Source organism: Phalacrocorax carbo, chromosome Z (genome assembly GCF_963921805.1).
Source record: "Phalacrocorax carbo chromosome Z, bPhaCar2.1, whole genome shotgun sequence".
Taxonomy (NCBI): domain Eukaryota; kingdom Metazoa; phylum Chordata; class Aves; order Suliformes; family Phalacrocoracidae; genus Phalacrocorax; species Phalacrocorax carbo.
This window is the reverse complement of record NC_087548.1, coordinates 63659830-63676896: the sequence shown is the minus strand read 5'-3', so window position 1 is coordinate 63676896 and position 17067 is coordinate 63659830. Positions and strand designations below refer to the sequence as shown.

The 17067-nt window shown below is 41.4% G+C and overlaps 1 protein-coding gene across 1 annotated transcript; it reads right to left on the bottom strand.

Annotated features, from left to right (window-relative positions):
- Positions 1-249: 249 nt before the first annotated feature.
- Positions 250-16751, bottom strand: ALDH7A1 (aldehyde dehydrogenase 7 family member A1). The gene is made up of 18 exons (XM_064439398.1): positions 16545-16751; positions 16360-16413; positions 15443-15508; positions 13689-13769; positions 11490-11613; positions 10747-10879; positions 10083-10127; positions 9035-9112; positions 8077-8174; positions 6981-7022; positions 5547-5641; positions 4583-4667; positions 4203-4309; positions 3322-3438; positions 2792-2889; positions 2553-2626; positions 1527-1602; positions 250-755 (listed from the first exon to the last, which is right to left on the bottom strand). Exons 1-18 carry the CDS (start codon positions 16716-16718, stop codon positions 701-703), a joined length of 1602 nt encoding a protein of 533 aa, XP_064295468.1. The 5' UTR covers positions 16719-16751; the 3' UTR covers positions 250-700.
- Positions 16752-17067: the final 316 nt, after the last annotated feature.

Below are 17067 nucleotides of genomic sequence, written 5' to 3'. Positions count from 1 at the left end.
ACCTGAATTGGCTGTGACTCCTCCTACTGTTAAGTGGAGGTTCCAAGAGACAGCAGCAGCCTTTGGCCCCAGCCCGTATCTTCCAACACACAGGGTGAAATTGTTGCTGAAGGAGCGGCAAGAAAACTAAAGCAGTCCTCTTAACCCAGTGGCACTCCTCCCACCCAGCAGTTCTGTGCGTGAAAACTGACAGTCTGCTGAATGTTCCTGCTCCAAAACAATGAACAAAAAGACCTTAGAAGCCCAAGGTATGTCACAAAATGTACCTTTATTTATGATTGAAAAATAGCCCTATACGGCCCACCCCCCATAGCACCAGGTATCTGTAGGAAACTCAGCACGTTGGTTTGAAGCAAAGACCTTGTAGCTGGAAATACCTGTGAATGGTGGGGAGGCAGGGGATACAGTGTTGGTACTGAAATATAGTGAAAAGGCAACAGAAGATAATCCAGGCCACCCGAATCCAAGTTTGTTAGTTTCAGTCACCCTCCCTTCTTCCCAAAGACGTCTCATTTGAAGACTGAAGTAGTAATTTCATACATTGAAAGTGAAGCAATTTTAGAGTCGATTATTTTTAGACAGAATTAGTATCCTTGCTGAAGCTAAGTTTCAGATAATTAATTTTCTTCACGAGGAGGCTTAGAAGGTGCTTGGTTCTGAAATGATAGGCAAGTTCATGGCACAGCCGTTCATAAGGCTGTTACTGAAACTTGATTCCTTGAGCCAAAGGCAAATCTTTGCTGTAGTTGATTGTACTGGAAAAGAAACAAGTATTTAGTGATAAAGTCCACTCTCTAAGACAGATTATGCAGTCCATTTCCTACATACAAGGCTTCTGATTTCTGTCCCATGTATACAAAAGACTTCTGTAAGCACTTTCCCCTCTTAAAGTTACAAACTATTTACTCCAGTTTTCAATGTAGTAACTATGCACAGGGGAAGACCGTATTCCCCCTTATGTCTTCCTTGATAGACCAAGGAGAAAGTAAAGTATCATTCTCTAATCTTTTACTAGGGGTATGTCCGTACAGAAGAATCAAGGTGGGATTTCCCGCATTCATAAACCTTTGCATGGAGACCAAAGTTAGCGCAGGTACAATCTAGAGGGGCCAGCAGAGTGGGAATAGTCAACCGCTACAGCTTGTCAGGAGATTTATGGATAAATACCTAACATGTAGCTAAATCGCCCACCACTGGCAATAGCAGCCCTCTCACTGTGGTTGCCACGTCATGCATCTCCTGTCAAGTTTCAGTAATTCAATTTTTAGCTAAATTTAAAATCAGGCAGGAGAGGAAAACAAGATTTCTTTTTCCTTTTGAGGGACAGTGAGGAAAGAAAGGTCTATCTAGACTCTTCAAATCATCTTCTACTAGGAACACAGATGTAAATTCTTGCATGAAGAAAAGGCAGTTACATCTCCCATTTAGCAAAGATAACCTCCTGTAGTCAAGGATTTATACGTTTTTAACTTTTGCAAGTTTATCTGTAATTTACATTTATTTGGAATTTAAAAAGACCATCTTACCAAGTAGACCGTCTCATATAAAGTTTCCATGAATCACTGCCAGATTCTCTTCCCCCACCAGTGTGCTTTTCACCACCTGTAGGAAAAAGGTTATAAATGAAAACTTATAATTTTTTTGGAGCATGGGAATCTGGACCAACTCCAGGAGGTTAGATATTCTATAAAAACTCATGGGAAAAAAACTATTCTTTTGCCCTCGTTCTATATCTGAAATAATTACCAGAACGCCACCACAAACAACTCACACAGCTAGCTCTCTCCTCATGCTTGATCCAAAAAAAATCTGCCTGAAGTTGAAAGTCTCATCACGCTGGCACCAGAGGACCTTGTTTTAAAGACATTTTGGTTTAACATGAGACAAAAGTACAAGAACGCGCTGGTTCTTGCACTGTTTAAATGGCAAGATGAATGTTTATTCTTCCTTCTCCTCACTTCCTTCAGTGTACATAAAAAAGAGAAATAAAGGCAAAAATCTATTTAAAGACTTTCTCACAAAAATACTTTATGCTGTAATTTTTATATACACTTGCCAACATCACAAGAAAAATGCTTAAGACTGTTCTAACTGAAACTGTTTTAAAGAGATTTCCACTCAGCCACATCTCTAAACGCATTCAGAACATATTTCTGAGCTAAAATCCCCTGATGGCAAGGGGTGGGAGGGGCAGATGATACATGGACAATTTAAGAACCAAGCACAGATATTTTTAAAAGCTGAAATCCAACTACCTCAAGTCAATGTCTGTTTTCTGCTAAAGCTGTGTAATTCAAAATTAATGTCACTGATTTCTTCAGCCCTAGTAATTTAAATGGAACAATGAAAACCTTGAAAAATAAGATAAGGAGACCTAAATTATACTAGCTTTACAGTGGTAATACTTTATTCTCTTCCAGAGTCATTAGGGAAAAACAAGCTCCCCAGCTTTAAAAACGAAATGAAGCCTGAGGAATCATACCAAGTGTCTAGACCCGATGATAGAGGATTTCATCATTTAAAGTATATAGACAAATGCATAAGTAACATACCAAAAGCACCTCCAATCTCAGCCCCACTGGTTGGGATGTTGACATTCACAATGCCACAGTCAGATCCCTTTGGCCTACAAACAAAAATAAGACACAATTAATTATCAGGATCAGGAAAGGCTCACTCCCTAAAATGAGGGCTATAAAATGCTCAGCTAGCATTGTGCATAGGTTTACAAAAGACAAGAAGGACTGTGAGCTTATGATTCAGGGAGCTAGAAAAATAATTTAAATTATACCCAAGCCAGCGGAAAATCCTTCCCAAATCCTTGGTAAAGATACTGCTGGAAAGACCTTGTTTTACTTCATTATTCCAGGCAAAAACCTCCTCTTCCTCCTAAAAGGAGCAAGTTTCAACGGTTAAACCATGACCATTCAAACCAAAGCAGTTACAAAGAAGCACTGTGAAAAAAAAAAAACCCAATATACCACAGCCACAATGCAAATATACAGAATGCCACTTGGCAAATACACGTGCACCAAGTCAGGGATAGGATATCACCTGCTTTTGAGCAACCTGACATGAACAACAAAAATCTATTCCTGTACAGACTCTCATTTTAACTCCAGTGCTCTTGACAGAAAATGCGTAAATGTAGCTACACGGTGAGGTAAGCTATTACAGTGGATATCCCACAGTGCAGAACAAAAGTTACCACTTCTTCAAGTGCTGAGACAATTACATGAACATGACACAGATCTGAAATCTCTCTCTTGACTCCTCTGTTAGCATCCTTGACACCTGACTAATTCCCCATTGTTATTTTACCTTAAATTTCAGCACATACAGTATGGGGGCAAATGTCTCAGTGTGGACAATGGGTGCATTATGAGGAAGGCCAGTCACAATGGTTGGTTCGACATAGTTTCCAGGGCGATTTATAACCTTCAAAACATAAAAGAAGAAACAACTGAGTAAGTTCAAACCAGCATCCTGCTTAGTACTAGTGTAGGAAGGGAATCCTTCATGGTCTGATTACTATAGTTGTGCCTAGTAATCAGAAGTAGAAGGTCAGGTCATCTGAACTTTAAGAGGTCAACTTAAATTTTACTCATTTAAGTATTTAAAATACAGAAGCATAACTTAGTCTTCTAAGCAGGTAATCAAATCTCAAAGTGTAGCAGCTGACAAAAAACACTTCCTTCCTCCTACTTTTAAGCTGATTATAACTTGAAAGATATTAGGAATAAAAAAGGTGCCAGTGAAAGACAAGAACTGCCAGAACGCTAAGTCCATGAGAATTAACATCCCATATGATGAAGATATGCAAGCAGCTCTCTTGAATCTTCAGTATTTCCTGTAGTTTGGTCTTGTGAATCCAGGGACAGAACAGCAATTTTGATTTGTTGTGGGTTTGATATTCACCATTTACATTGCTGTTTGTATTTTCACCATCAGCTGCATCTACGGGGTAGTGCAAAGAACAGCCAAAATCTCTTACCCATTTCTTGGAGGAGAAGGTATCTTCTAAGTAGACCACTTCTACCCTAAAGACAGGACTGCAATTTAAACATTCTCAGACTGACTAATTTAACATCCTGCAATGGCTGACAGGACAAACTGAGGTACAACCTTGGCCTAAGCCACCATGTTACTGTATTTTTTTCCCTAGAGCTCTAAATGTAGCAGGGAGAACACAAGCAAGTCACCTTTCCACCATAGGCAACACAGCCACCCTGTTGTTTTGCTTGTTCTACTGCATCAAGGAACATTTTCACTGCTTCTTTGGTATGAAGAGGCCCATACAGAGTGTCAGCTGAAAACAAAAGATCCAAAAACATACTTTCAGCAAAACTGCATATGTTTGCAAATATTCTTATCATGATATTATAGGAATAATTATTTAATCTGTCCAAGATGAGCAGATTTAGCTGGATTCTTCATCTCCCCTCCAGAATTTGTATTCTAAATGAAACCAGCTATCCCCACTCCCTGGTAAACTGCTAAAATTAGATAGCTTTGATCTATACTCTCTTTGGAATTTACACAGAAAGAAAGAAACAAACTTGTCTGAGAAACAGCTACTTACAATCCCATGGATCACCAATGCGGACCTGGGCATAGGCTTTAGCAAGCTTTGCCACCACCTCATCATGGATGCTTTCATGGAGGAACTAAACAAAATGTGGTAAGAAGGTTGTAAGACAGCTCAGCCTATGTAACGATTCCTGAAGTACTACTGCACTTTGAAGAGGGCTGAATGAAGTGTGGAGGTAGTGTTGCTCATATTCAGCAAATCCCAAAGTTAAAAATAAACACATGAGCAAGGTCTCGAAACAGCACCAACACCATGAAATGAAGATTTAATATATACACCATGAAGATTTAAACGAAGCAAAGAAACAAAAACCTGGTTTAATTTTACTCCATCTCAGAATAATGGTATTAATGTGTTCTGTAAACTCTTCAGTGAGTGTTTTATGACAAATACTCAAGCGATTTTTATTTCTATAATTGGAGGAATCACTGTCCTTCCTAAACACCCAAAGTTAACCCGCATCAGTTTTGACAAATATTTACCAAATCAACCCAACGCTGAAAAGACTATACAGGCACAGGCTGATGTTATAACACCTTTAAACTTGGTGAAAATTATTGGTTAAAAATTCATAATAAAGTAAGCAGCGCACACGCACTTGCTTTGCTGAAATCTAAACCCTGCACCAAAATTTGTACCAGGTACAAGCAAAGAAGATCTGGCAATTAAACCAGAGAGAAATACAAGAAGTATGGTAAGTTTTACTTTTCTGAGTTTTAGCACCAGGTACATTTAGAAACACATACAAAGAAACTGTTTAGAACTACAGTTCTAGTGGAATGACAAACTACCATCTTATTTTCCCATCATACTGATTTTTGACAAAGTAAAAATGCATTTCAAAGATTATTTGTTGCTCTCCAAAACACTAGGAATTGTTAGGCATTTTCTGAGCTAATTTGGAATCAAGTTTAAATTCAGAGCTACCCAAACCAGACAATACATATTTACGCACCAGCCTTCGAGCAGTTGTGCACCTCTGACCTGCTGTTCCCACAGCGGCAAATAAAGCAGATGGGATGACTAGGTTCAGGTCTGCGTCTTCAAACACTTAACAAAAATTAAAACATCAGCATGTTATTGGAGTAAACAGGCAGCTGGCAAGACTTAAGACACTAAACAATATAATAAACTGACAGATTGGTCAAGCAGCGTTAGGAATAGTCACACTACCATAGTACACTAAGATATACAGAAACACCTCAAAACTCCTAATACTTTCATACCTGGAATTAGACATATGCAGTTGGACAAAAATGCAGCTCTGAACAACTGAAGACAGCCTTTTGCAATAAAGCTTGCAAAGAACCTCAGCTTCTTTTTAATTCAAGAAACTACAATCAATGTCCTGCCATGTCATCACCTTGTCCTGCTCTCACTGAGAAGACATGTAGCAGCATAAAGATACAATGGTAAAGTGTATCCAGATGGCATGCAAAAAAGTAGCTAAAACACACAGGTACACAATAATGTAAAATATAAAAGAGCTCAACAAATCATCTGGCTAGAAGACATGGGGGTATTTAAAGCAAAGCTAGTATATATAAGCCTCAAAGGATCCCCAAAATGTCACTCAGCTTAACTGTCATTCAGTCCCACAGAATTCTCTAAGTATCCAAATTATTATTAAACTGGGGACAAAGTCCAACCAAACAATGTTTAAGCCATCATTCAAAGCCAATTACAGACAAAAACCAGGACTTTCATATGAAAAAGGAAACAATTTTCTAAGTATAAAGCAGGTTTATGCTAGTGGCTGCGAAGAAGCACAGCAAAAAAGAAAGACCTGCTCAAATGTAGTTTTCAAAAGAGCTGAATATTCTAGATGGGCAATTACATTTGTTCACAATATGAGACAGGTGAAACAGAAAGCTACAGCACAAGGGGACGGCAATTTAGGTTTTTATCTAGCTTAAATTTTCTTTTTGCTACACTGCTCAGCTTGACAGTCTTTATGTTTATCTAGGAACTAGATCATACCCTTAAACTTGTAAAATGTGCTACTGAAATAAATATCTGCATGCTTTGCTTTCAAGTATCATAAGTGTCTTAGACTTTATATATATATATATGTACTAAAAATGTGGTGTTCAAAAAATTAGAACTATCCTAAAATATATTTATTTAGCATTATCCACATCCCATTACTGAAGCTTCCTGTTTCTCCCATTCCCTTCTTCACTTCAATGGTGAATATACGTAAGAGCTTGAACTTTTTCATTTAAAACACTACCCCTCCAGACAGAAAAAAACCAACATTCTACTACACACCTTTCAAAACCCCAGTGCAGGAGAAAACAGAGACAAAAAAGGGACAATTTACTACAAATATTTGTATACTAACTTCCAAATATCATCTACGGGACTAAATTTCTACAGCGCATATTACCAATAATGGCATTGTTTCCTCCCAGTTCCAGCAGACTTCGACCTAATAAAAACACACAAAACAAGGTATGTCATGTGCACACATATTCACTGCACCTTTTTCAGTGAGCTCAGCTCTAACCAGAGCTATGTTTCATTAAAAGTACTTTTCTGGATAGACAAAAAGTTTCAGGCATCACTCAACTAATTACTTTAGCCGAAGCAGAAATTTACACCTAATACTACATCTGTCACATAGTGTGAAGGAAGAGACCTGGAGAGCAGTTAGGGTAGATAGAGGCTGAAAAAATAGGCAAAAATAGCACTGGTAAGGAAAAGATGCAAGGAGAAGAAATTGCAGCATGAATAGCATGATGCAGACAACGAGGAGGAGGAGGTGCTATGGAGATCAAAATGCATACATAAAATTTAATCAGGTTTATTTATTTCTCTGGCAACTCCTTTATCTTAAATCTGAGAAAAGGAATCACCATCTACTTCTGGATGAACCTTTGCAATCTGTTCTGATGCTTGGGGGTTTTTTAACACTCCTATGAGCTTCAAATGTATAAAATGAGAAAATCCAGTTCAAAAGGTTTTCTGTTTAAAACTAAATATTTAGAATCCAGCAGCTGTGTGTGGACTAATGCCTGTACACTTTTCAATATTTGCAAAAAAACAGCACCTCAAAAATCACAACTTTTTTCTTGTATTTATTAGGAGCAAAAGGTGAGGGGGCATTTCTCCACAAACACATTGCCAAAAGACCACAGGCCCTGGTTGTTCATCTTGACAATCTCCATACAATTATATTCATGGAATGCCCCCACTAGAATTAACTGTAGGACCGTGAATTTGTGGATACCCTGGAAAAAAAGCTGAGTTGTGACAGAACTAACTGAAAAATGCAGTATCTAGCTCTGAGCTGTTTCAACATCCTATTTCCACCAGGTGAAAAAAAAAAAAGGTAACAAGAGGTAAGTGAAACAAGCTGTTATTCTAAGATCCTATGGGGCTCCCCTGCCTTTCCCACCTGTTGTGGTTGGGAAATTAATCCAACTGAAACCAGGACACCAACCATGGAAAGAAATGAAGTGGAGGAGACCTCACACACTCACCAAATCTCTCTTGAACCATGAGCGCTACCTGCTTGCCCACTTTCGTGCTGCCGGTGAAGGACAACAGGTCCATTCTCTCATCTCTCGCCATCGCTGTCCTGCACAATGGGAGACATATCGCCACGCTCAGTGGAAGAGCAGACAGTGGAAAAGCTACTTGCACCTTCCACATAAACCAGCTTCAATGACTAAGATCTTTTAAAGTCAGAGCCACTTCTCTGAAAACATCAGGTAAGTGACTGAGCAGACAGCATGAAAGGTTCTTGGTCAGAAAAGAGAAACAAGGCTGTTTCCCTCCCCCTCTTCACACCATAAAAGCATCATATGTACTAATTTTGAAATTCAGTCTAAAGTATGTAGTGAGATGAGCTCCAATTGTTATGTTCCCTAAGAAAATATGCATACTTGTGACTTTTTTTAATGCTTGCCATCTGTTTTTTCGTCTCTTGAAATGCCTAAAAGATACATCTGAATATCCTGGGAATTTCCACATTGTAAGAATCAAACTGATTTGATTTGTATGGCTTCCAAGCACAAGTATGCATCTGTAAGCAAGTGCAAAGTCCTATGTGAGCATGGAAAATGGAGAAGTATTCTCCTCCACAAGTCGTCCAAAAGGTCAGCGGGCTAGAAATTGAAAACTCTTAAGAACGTGATGAGTTGGGTGTAAGAATATACAGATATATATACATATCTATAAGTAGAATATAAACTTAGCCATGCCTCTCCATTAAATACCTGATAAGTTATTTGTTAGCAGCTACACTCACAACAGCAAGCAGAAATATGTATTATGTTTAGAGCAAGGCCAGAGCTTCAGACCAGTTGATAAAAATTATAGCAACAGGAATGTACTTGTACTGGGAACTTCCTGGAGATCAGGATAACTTTACAAGAACCTCAAAGAATAGCCTTTATCCTCTATACATCTTCACAAGACACAAGAAATGTTACCTACCCAATGTCTGCTCCACCACAAACCAGAGAACAGATTGCTCCAGGCACTTTGTTATCCTCCAAGACTTTGGCAATTATTCTAGAATCAAAAGATGTAAAAATTTCAGAGACTTCTGACAGGTGCATATAATAGGGAATGAACCATTAAAACTGTCCGACCATGCACATGAAGATGCTACAGATTTCTAAAAAGCAGCAGTCTTGCAGTTAATTGATATGCAGTTTGTACAACATGTAGCACTATGATTGGTGCTACAGTCATAGCTCATGCAGAAGTAAGACACTAAAATGTATTCATTATGTATCCACACAACTGGCACAGACAAGCATCAGATCAGTGTGTAAACACCTTGGCCATAGTCTCTCGCTATTAGAAATGAGATATTTATGTAACTTCATGGAGTTACATAAAATACTCCTGAGTACTTTGGGGCCATTGTTCTCACAAGTTAATATTAAAGCTACAAGACTTACTAATTAGTTATTTTAAAGGGGCCTATTTATATTTAGCATTTAAAAATAGATGTTATTTGTAGCACACAATATAGTAAGCAAAGTATCAAAAAACCTAGAGTAAGTATCACTATAACATTCATTCTTTGGAGTTCTTCATTTTATCAAGAATGAGTTTTGGAAACACATGCTAAGGTGTTACTAAGTTTGGATAATAAAGATTGTGTGAAGGCATCTTCAGGATACAGGTCTACACAGCTAGCCAGAAGAATCTGCCAAGAAACTGGGTGCTGTTGTTGGGCTGAGACTCCCAAAAACAGGGATGATTCTGAAACATGAGTGCATGATTGATGGAGGCTGAATTTCATGAGGAATTCATCTTCTACAAGGAAGCAAACCATACAGCTAGCCCTGCTTCAGCAGAAACACAGCCCTGGTCCCAGAAAAAAAGACCAACAGTATAGGTAGCATCATATATATACTGTTACTTCTTAGGTAACAATGGGAAAGCAGTTCTTCTGACCACTAAGCACTACCTAAAACAGAAAAGAAATTGTTTAAAAAGCAAAACAGAAAGGAAAGAAACCAGAACTCACTTTGTAACAGCAACACTAATGAGGGATGTTGTAGGAGCACCCTTCCTAAAAAGACAAAAAAAAGGACAAAACCAGAATGACATTATTTTCTTTTCAATTCTTCGAGAATTAGAAATAATTCAAATATATAATTTTTATGGTATCTCAAATACAGCACACTTCATTTAGGCTGGTTTTCAGCTGCACATTAAGACAGACACTCAAGCATTTCTTTCCACAGATGAGCATTCAGAGCTTCTACTAAAATCCACACAGACAAGAGCTAAGCCAGACATTAGAGTGAGGCAGGTAGATGAAAGAAAAGCAGGAGCAGTGAAAGGAAGTATGGATACTTATTTAGATTCCTAATTTTAGCTGTAGCAATTCTGAAAATATTAACTGTTCACTATCACTGCTGCAAGACCTCAACCTGGGTTCTTTACTAACAGCCCATTTGGCTAAGTCCTGGACAGGTCTGAATCTCAGTACCTCATAAAAGAGGTTACCACAAAATAAAACAAAGCTCTTTGACTACAAGTGAACCAAAAAATAAATAGAAATTAAGCCTACAATAGATAGAATCAAACATATAGAAACACCAGCCATTTGATAACAGTTTCATGCCTGAGTTAACGGTGCTCTAATTTTAAACTATTGTTAATACATTGGAGAGCTATTGTCTTACCAGAGGCAAGCGTTTCCACAGATCATTGCAATTGCACTGTTCCACCCATAAACCGCAACGGGGAAGTTAAAGGCTGTGATGATTCCTACTAACCCAACAGGATTCCACTGCTCTATAAGGGCATGGCCAGGCCCTGAAGGCAAAGACACAATGCAACACTATTTGCATCTATTTAACAAACCATGTAAGCAAGGCACCTAGCATCGCTCCTCTGCCCATCACAGCATTAGCTGTGGAGAGCTGTGTTATATGTGCTCTGCAGCTTATTGGAACAAGGTTAGCTAGATTGTGGAAAACCCTAATAAACTAACATGACATCTTACTATTTTAACTATCCAGTTAACAGCATGGTGATTGTTTGTTAACCAATAACTGGCAAAAAGGTCTCTCATTTCTAAGTACCCTGCTGAACTTTTTACATACTTTAGTCTAGCACCTTAATTAACAAAGAAATCAAAGAGAATCTAATGCTTCAAAGGGTGTAGAGAAAATCTCTTGCCTCTCTTGCTACAAGTCAAAGGCTAGATACTTCATTAGGTGGCGCTACTGTCTATCTATTCCTAGATAGCAGATCCCAGCACATCTGTTCCTAGATGACATGCTCCCTAAATAACTCACAGTACAGAGATTTTGCTGCACTATATAACTGTATATTTAAGACACATCCCCATCTCTTCATTTGTACCAAAACAAAACCCTAAAAAACGAAAACCCAAACCCAACATATGTACACGCATACTTACTTTCTGAAGGCAAAACAGGTCCACCAATCATTCGGGACAAACCAACAGCATAGTCACAGACATCAACATACTCCTGCACTTCCCCAACACCCTCAACAAAAATCTTGCCCATTTCCAAGGAGACCTAAAAAAATTAAGAGAAAGACAAAATTGTTTTTAAAAAAATTCCCTTGCATCCCCCAAAACATTTTGTCTCCCACTAATGTCTGGTATATCTGTATACCAAGTACAGATTAACAAAATTTAATAGGAGATTCACCTCTTCCTGAGTTATTCACAGCTTAATGAAAGAACACAATAGACAACTAGACAGGAGTCACATTCCCATACAATAGGAGGAAATTAGAAGAGGAAACTAATGAACAGAGGAAATTAAAAATAATCTACTGAAAGGAATATCCAACAGTGATGTGGTTCATAGGTTTGAATCAACAAAACACTGAATTTCCATCAGGACATTTGCATACATTGTGGACCAGGCATGGAATAAATTGGAAGAGGGATTACTCTGCTCCAGCACAAGAAAATGGTCATTTACATTTTTCATAAGCAAACTACTCATTTTACAACATCTCAAATTGAGTTTGAGAGATTCCATTTTCAGACACTGCTGAAAATGTCTATACATCCTTAGTACTTCAGTAATCTGGGATGTTTAGGTTTCAGTTTTTGTGGGTTTTTTTTTGCTGAAGTCAATCCTAAACTGTATCTTTCTGTTAAAAGCATGTTAGATGTACACAGTAGACATAGAGATCATCAATGAGAATAAGCTGGTATTTGAAGACATTTTCCTCCAAAAGTGAGAAAATTCACCAGCTTAAGAACTGAGAAGTCACCCATTTACCCCCACTTAATTTTACAGTCACGATCTGATATCTAGATGCGACTTTCATGCAGATATCTACCGCTTTAGACTGATGATCGTACTTTGAAGCAGCTGATAAGCGAGGATTCAGGTTTGAAGGATTGCCACAAGATTTTACTCCCCATGCAAAGGCTAAAATAAAGGTGACTAAATGTACTTCTGTGATGCCTGTGGTTGCCTCGAGGCAGAGGGAGGGCGCCTATCTGCCACCAGAAATGGGAGGGGCATCAGACGTATTTACTCAGAAACACAGCGGTGAGTCTATAAGTGCAGCAGAGATACATCTGGGTACTTGACAAGGACATCGTGAGGCTGGAAATACGAAAAGATGAGTTGCCACACCGTTCCCTTTTACATATCCTAAAGCCAGGAAAAGTCCTAAAACATGGATACCTACTGCACAGCTTTCACCCTGAAGTTCAGCCCCTACCCTGGAAGGGCTGAACAGACTTATTATCAGTTTGGGAAAACTAGAAAAACGCTCTGGCGATAAGCAACAAGTTTTGACCAAGGAACATAGAGCAAACCTCTGTCCGTCCACACTCACCAGGGAAGCTGTACCGATTTTGAATACAAAAGTACATTAGCTCTCTAATTCTACCACAGAAACTCTGCTGAGGAGACAACATCAAGGGAAACAGCAGAACAAAGTTTTGCAGGTTAACAATATGGGCTTGACTACACATGGAGCTATTCACTGACAGCTATTTCTGAACAGCAGCATATACAGGCAAGCCCTGTAAGAGGCAAGTGGCAAGTTCCCACTTGTCTCCTTTTTTTCCTTAGCAACTAATAAGTGTTTTAAAGGAGTGGTCCTTCAACCTTTATGTCTTGCACAGCACTGCAAGCAGATCTCATTAAGACCATCTCACCTTCTGAAGCCTTATACCTCCACATGCCAGTTCACAAAATCCTGCAGATCACCAGAAAGAGCTCAAGGTTAAAAGCTCTGTATTAGAGGCAGGTCTTTTTCAGGACACTTTAGTATCAGACAGTGCCCTATCTGACAGGCAAGTGAGAAACAGCAGGGCAACAGTTGTAACACTCCTCCCAGCCAGAGTACAGGTTCAGAATTAATTACACTTTCTCTTCCTGTTATATATTGTCATTTGCAGTGTAAGATGCCAGAATGCAATCTTACACATTTTTTTTCTTTTCCTTTTTGAAAATTAAATTTTCATTAGGCAAGCTAACAGAACAACAGCATTTTAACAATTATTAAGGTTAATATTGCAGAGTGGTATATTAAAAACCAAGAAAAACGGTTCTGACACACAGCCCTCCCATACCCCCCCCTCCCCCCCCAAGTTAAGCTGCTTCTTAAAACACCTTACCAAGCTTCCTAGAACTTTGATTTTTTGTCTCAGGGCATCACCAATCTGTCGCACTATTTCTCCACGCTTAGGTGCAGGGATCTAGTCAAAACAAAAGAAAACAGAAGAATCTATTTGACATTGAACGCCTGTGACTTCTGCTGCATATATACTGCTAGCTTTGTACCCTTGCAGTAGGAAATTGCTATGCTTTTTCCCCCTATCTTCCCCAGACATTGTTATTTATTCATTTTTATCACGTGCACTGCTTTACAGGAAACTGTTTCCTGCCTCACAGAGACTGATAACACTGGACACATTTATGTCTATTCAAAACTTCAGTTCCACTGAACATCACCAGAAACATTCAGACTATTAGTTTTGCTACTTCTGTTCAGCTACACCACCCACAATGCCCCTGAACAATCACCTGCACCTCAAGAAACAAGCATTTTTTTATAAAACCACACTTAACTGTTTTCTGAGCTTTTGAAGGTACTTAACATCACATTTTCAAACCTTCTGTATCTGTATGACAATGGCCTCTGACACTTATTTTGTTAGCAAATGCTGAGATACACAGAAACCTCAATCATGGAAAAAATTAAACCCATATACCAAATATTAATAGGTGATATTTTTTAATGTGCTATCAGTTTGTTAGATAATAATCAATAGCCAGGATTAATAATAAACCATAGGCATGCAACAGGATTTACAGGATTAGAAACTGCTGATGAACAGGCAGCTGGAAAGACAGAAATTACATACATAAACCATGCAAACATATCTCTTTACAGGCAAAATCTTTCAGATAAGCTCATTAAAAAAAAATAATCACATACTAAAAACAAACAGCTTTGAGATGAGGCTTTAAAGCATTTGATCTGTTGATTCTTTGTTATCTGTTAGACTGCTTTCAGATTAATTCCAAACACATAAGAAGCTCACATGCACTCACCAACATTATATTCACAAATTGTAACAAAAGAACACATACTGACATATCCTGAGGAAGCTGTTTTGTTTGTCCTAAACTTTGTTCTCTTCAGGAACAACAAATTACTTCACTGGATAAAATACAGAATGCCCAATACCTTACAAAATTCAGGTGTCAGCTTGCATCAAAGAAGTGGCAGGTAGTTACAAAAACCAAGCCTGCCACAGCCAGCAAGGGAATGGATGCAGGCTGGACACACCTTGTACAGGGACGTTGTGAACTACAGCTTCCTAAGGAAAAATAGCGTTATCTATTGTCTGACATAGCAATGTTATACTAAAGTTTTGGAATAATGTAGCTGTTTGTGAAATACCAGGACAGCAAAAAAACCATGCTCAAAAACAGCAGTTTTGCTCACTCCACGAGAACAAGATTATCACCACCAGAAGTTAGGTATCCAAATATCCTGCAGAGTTCTCGCAGGTGAAAGCATACAGCAACACGAAGTGAAATACACCCATGGGGATAATTTGCTTGCTACAAGGTTTCTGAACTTCAGCACACCCTTTGGCAATGGCTTACAGACACAAACCTGGGTAAATTTGCCAGGCTTTCAAAACAAACATTTTCCACAAGTCAATGTCCTCATCTTTGTACCTCAATGATAACACGCACAAGTTGTCTAGGTTTGTTTCTTGAGGTCCTCATTGCAGATTTTTGCTTTGATGCAACACACATAATATGAACATGCTTTTACATCTCCATGTGATGAGGAAATTTAATGGCCTTTGCCTGCCAGAGATATGTTATAAAAGGTAAGTCTCTGTTAACTTACATCAGCCCAGACCTTCCATGCCTCTTTAGCCTTCTTTACTGTTTCTTCATAATCCTCCAAACTAGCCTACATGAAGAAACGTGTCAAAGAAAGAGTTAGGAAATCCAAAACCCCAAACCATGGCACAGAAAAGCTTCTGCATCCAGCTCAGGACATTTCTAGCAGACTACAGAATACAAGTTTCACAGGAAGTGTATATCCTGCCATAGGTTGGTCCCAATACCGCATGCTGAGTTGCTTGAAGCTACTGTCAAGGAAAAGCATATGTGCTGCCTAAACAAGAAAAAAACGTAGCACAAGTCTTCCTTCACGTGACAAAGGATGCTCCATAAAGAACGGTTATAAGAGGCACTCCTCACATATTCATATACCTTCTTTCAGCTTAGATACTACTACTATTAACAATATTAACCAAGGGCTGTGAGGACTGCCCTACTCCTCCAGGCTTGCTGGACACCCAAGGCTGGTCGAACCCTGGTACACGAAGGGGGCAGGTTAGCACCACAGCACGTTTCTCGCACCAGAGCGCTCGCCGATGTCCCACGGGAGCGCCGCACCGCCCCCACGTCACGTCCCGCCCGCTGGGCCAAAGGAGCCCCAGCCCACCCCCGCTCCGCGACCGCCTCCAGCAACGAGGGAAAAGGGGCAGGACAGGCCCTGTCTCTTCCCCTCAGCACCCGCGGGCGGGGGGGGGGGCGGGGGAAGGGGGGGGCGAACAGCCAGTTTTCCTTCCCAGAAAGGCCACTGGTGACTTCCAGCAGGCGGCCCGGGCACCCCAGCGCCGTCCCGACCCCGACCCCTGCCGCCACCTGTGTCCCGGGCCGAGCCGGCGGAGGGGAGGGGCAGCTCCCACCCGGCGCCCCAAGGGCCGGGGGGCTCCCCTCCTCTCCCCGCGGCCGCCCGGCCCCCGCGCTTACCTGCCGGACGCTGGCGATGGGCTCGTTGTTGGCGGGGCAGTAGGTCGTCACCACCTAGGGCGGGAGCGGGGGGTCAGCAGCGGGGCCGCCGCCGCCCCCCTGCCCAGGACCCCGCCGAGGCCCACCCGCGCCGCCCCTGCAGCGCCGCCCCCCCCCCCCCCCCGCCCCCCCGCCGCCGCCCGCACCTGCCCGCTGCCGCCCCAGCGCCCGTTGTACACGCCCGGGTTCTCCTCCTGCAGGCCCAGCTCCCGCAGCCAGGCGTAGCGCGGCTGGCTGACCAGCAGGGTAGACATGGCGGCCGCCGGGGCCCCGGCCCGCAGCGGCAGCAGCGCAGCAGCAGCGAGGCGCAACCCCAGCATGGCCGGCAAGGGCCGCGTGGGCGTGGGCGGGGCCGGCCGGGCTGGGCGGGGCCGGGGGCGCGGCGAAGGACACCCGCGCCCCGCCCCCGCCCCGCCTCCCTACCGCCGGCGTCGATTGGTGAGAGCGCGGCGGCGCCCCCGGCCGGGCACCGCCCCCGCTCTTCCGCCTCCCTGCCCCCGCCCGCCTCCTGCCGCCCCCTGCCTGCCTGCCTGGCCCTAGCCCTGTGTGCCTCCTGCCTGCCCGCCCCTGCCTGCCCCTGCCTGCCTGCCTGGCCCTAGCCCTGTGTGCCTCCTGCCTGCCCGCCCCTGCCTGCCCCTGCCTGCCTGCCTGGCCCTAGCCCTGTGTGCC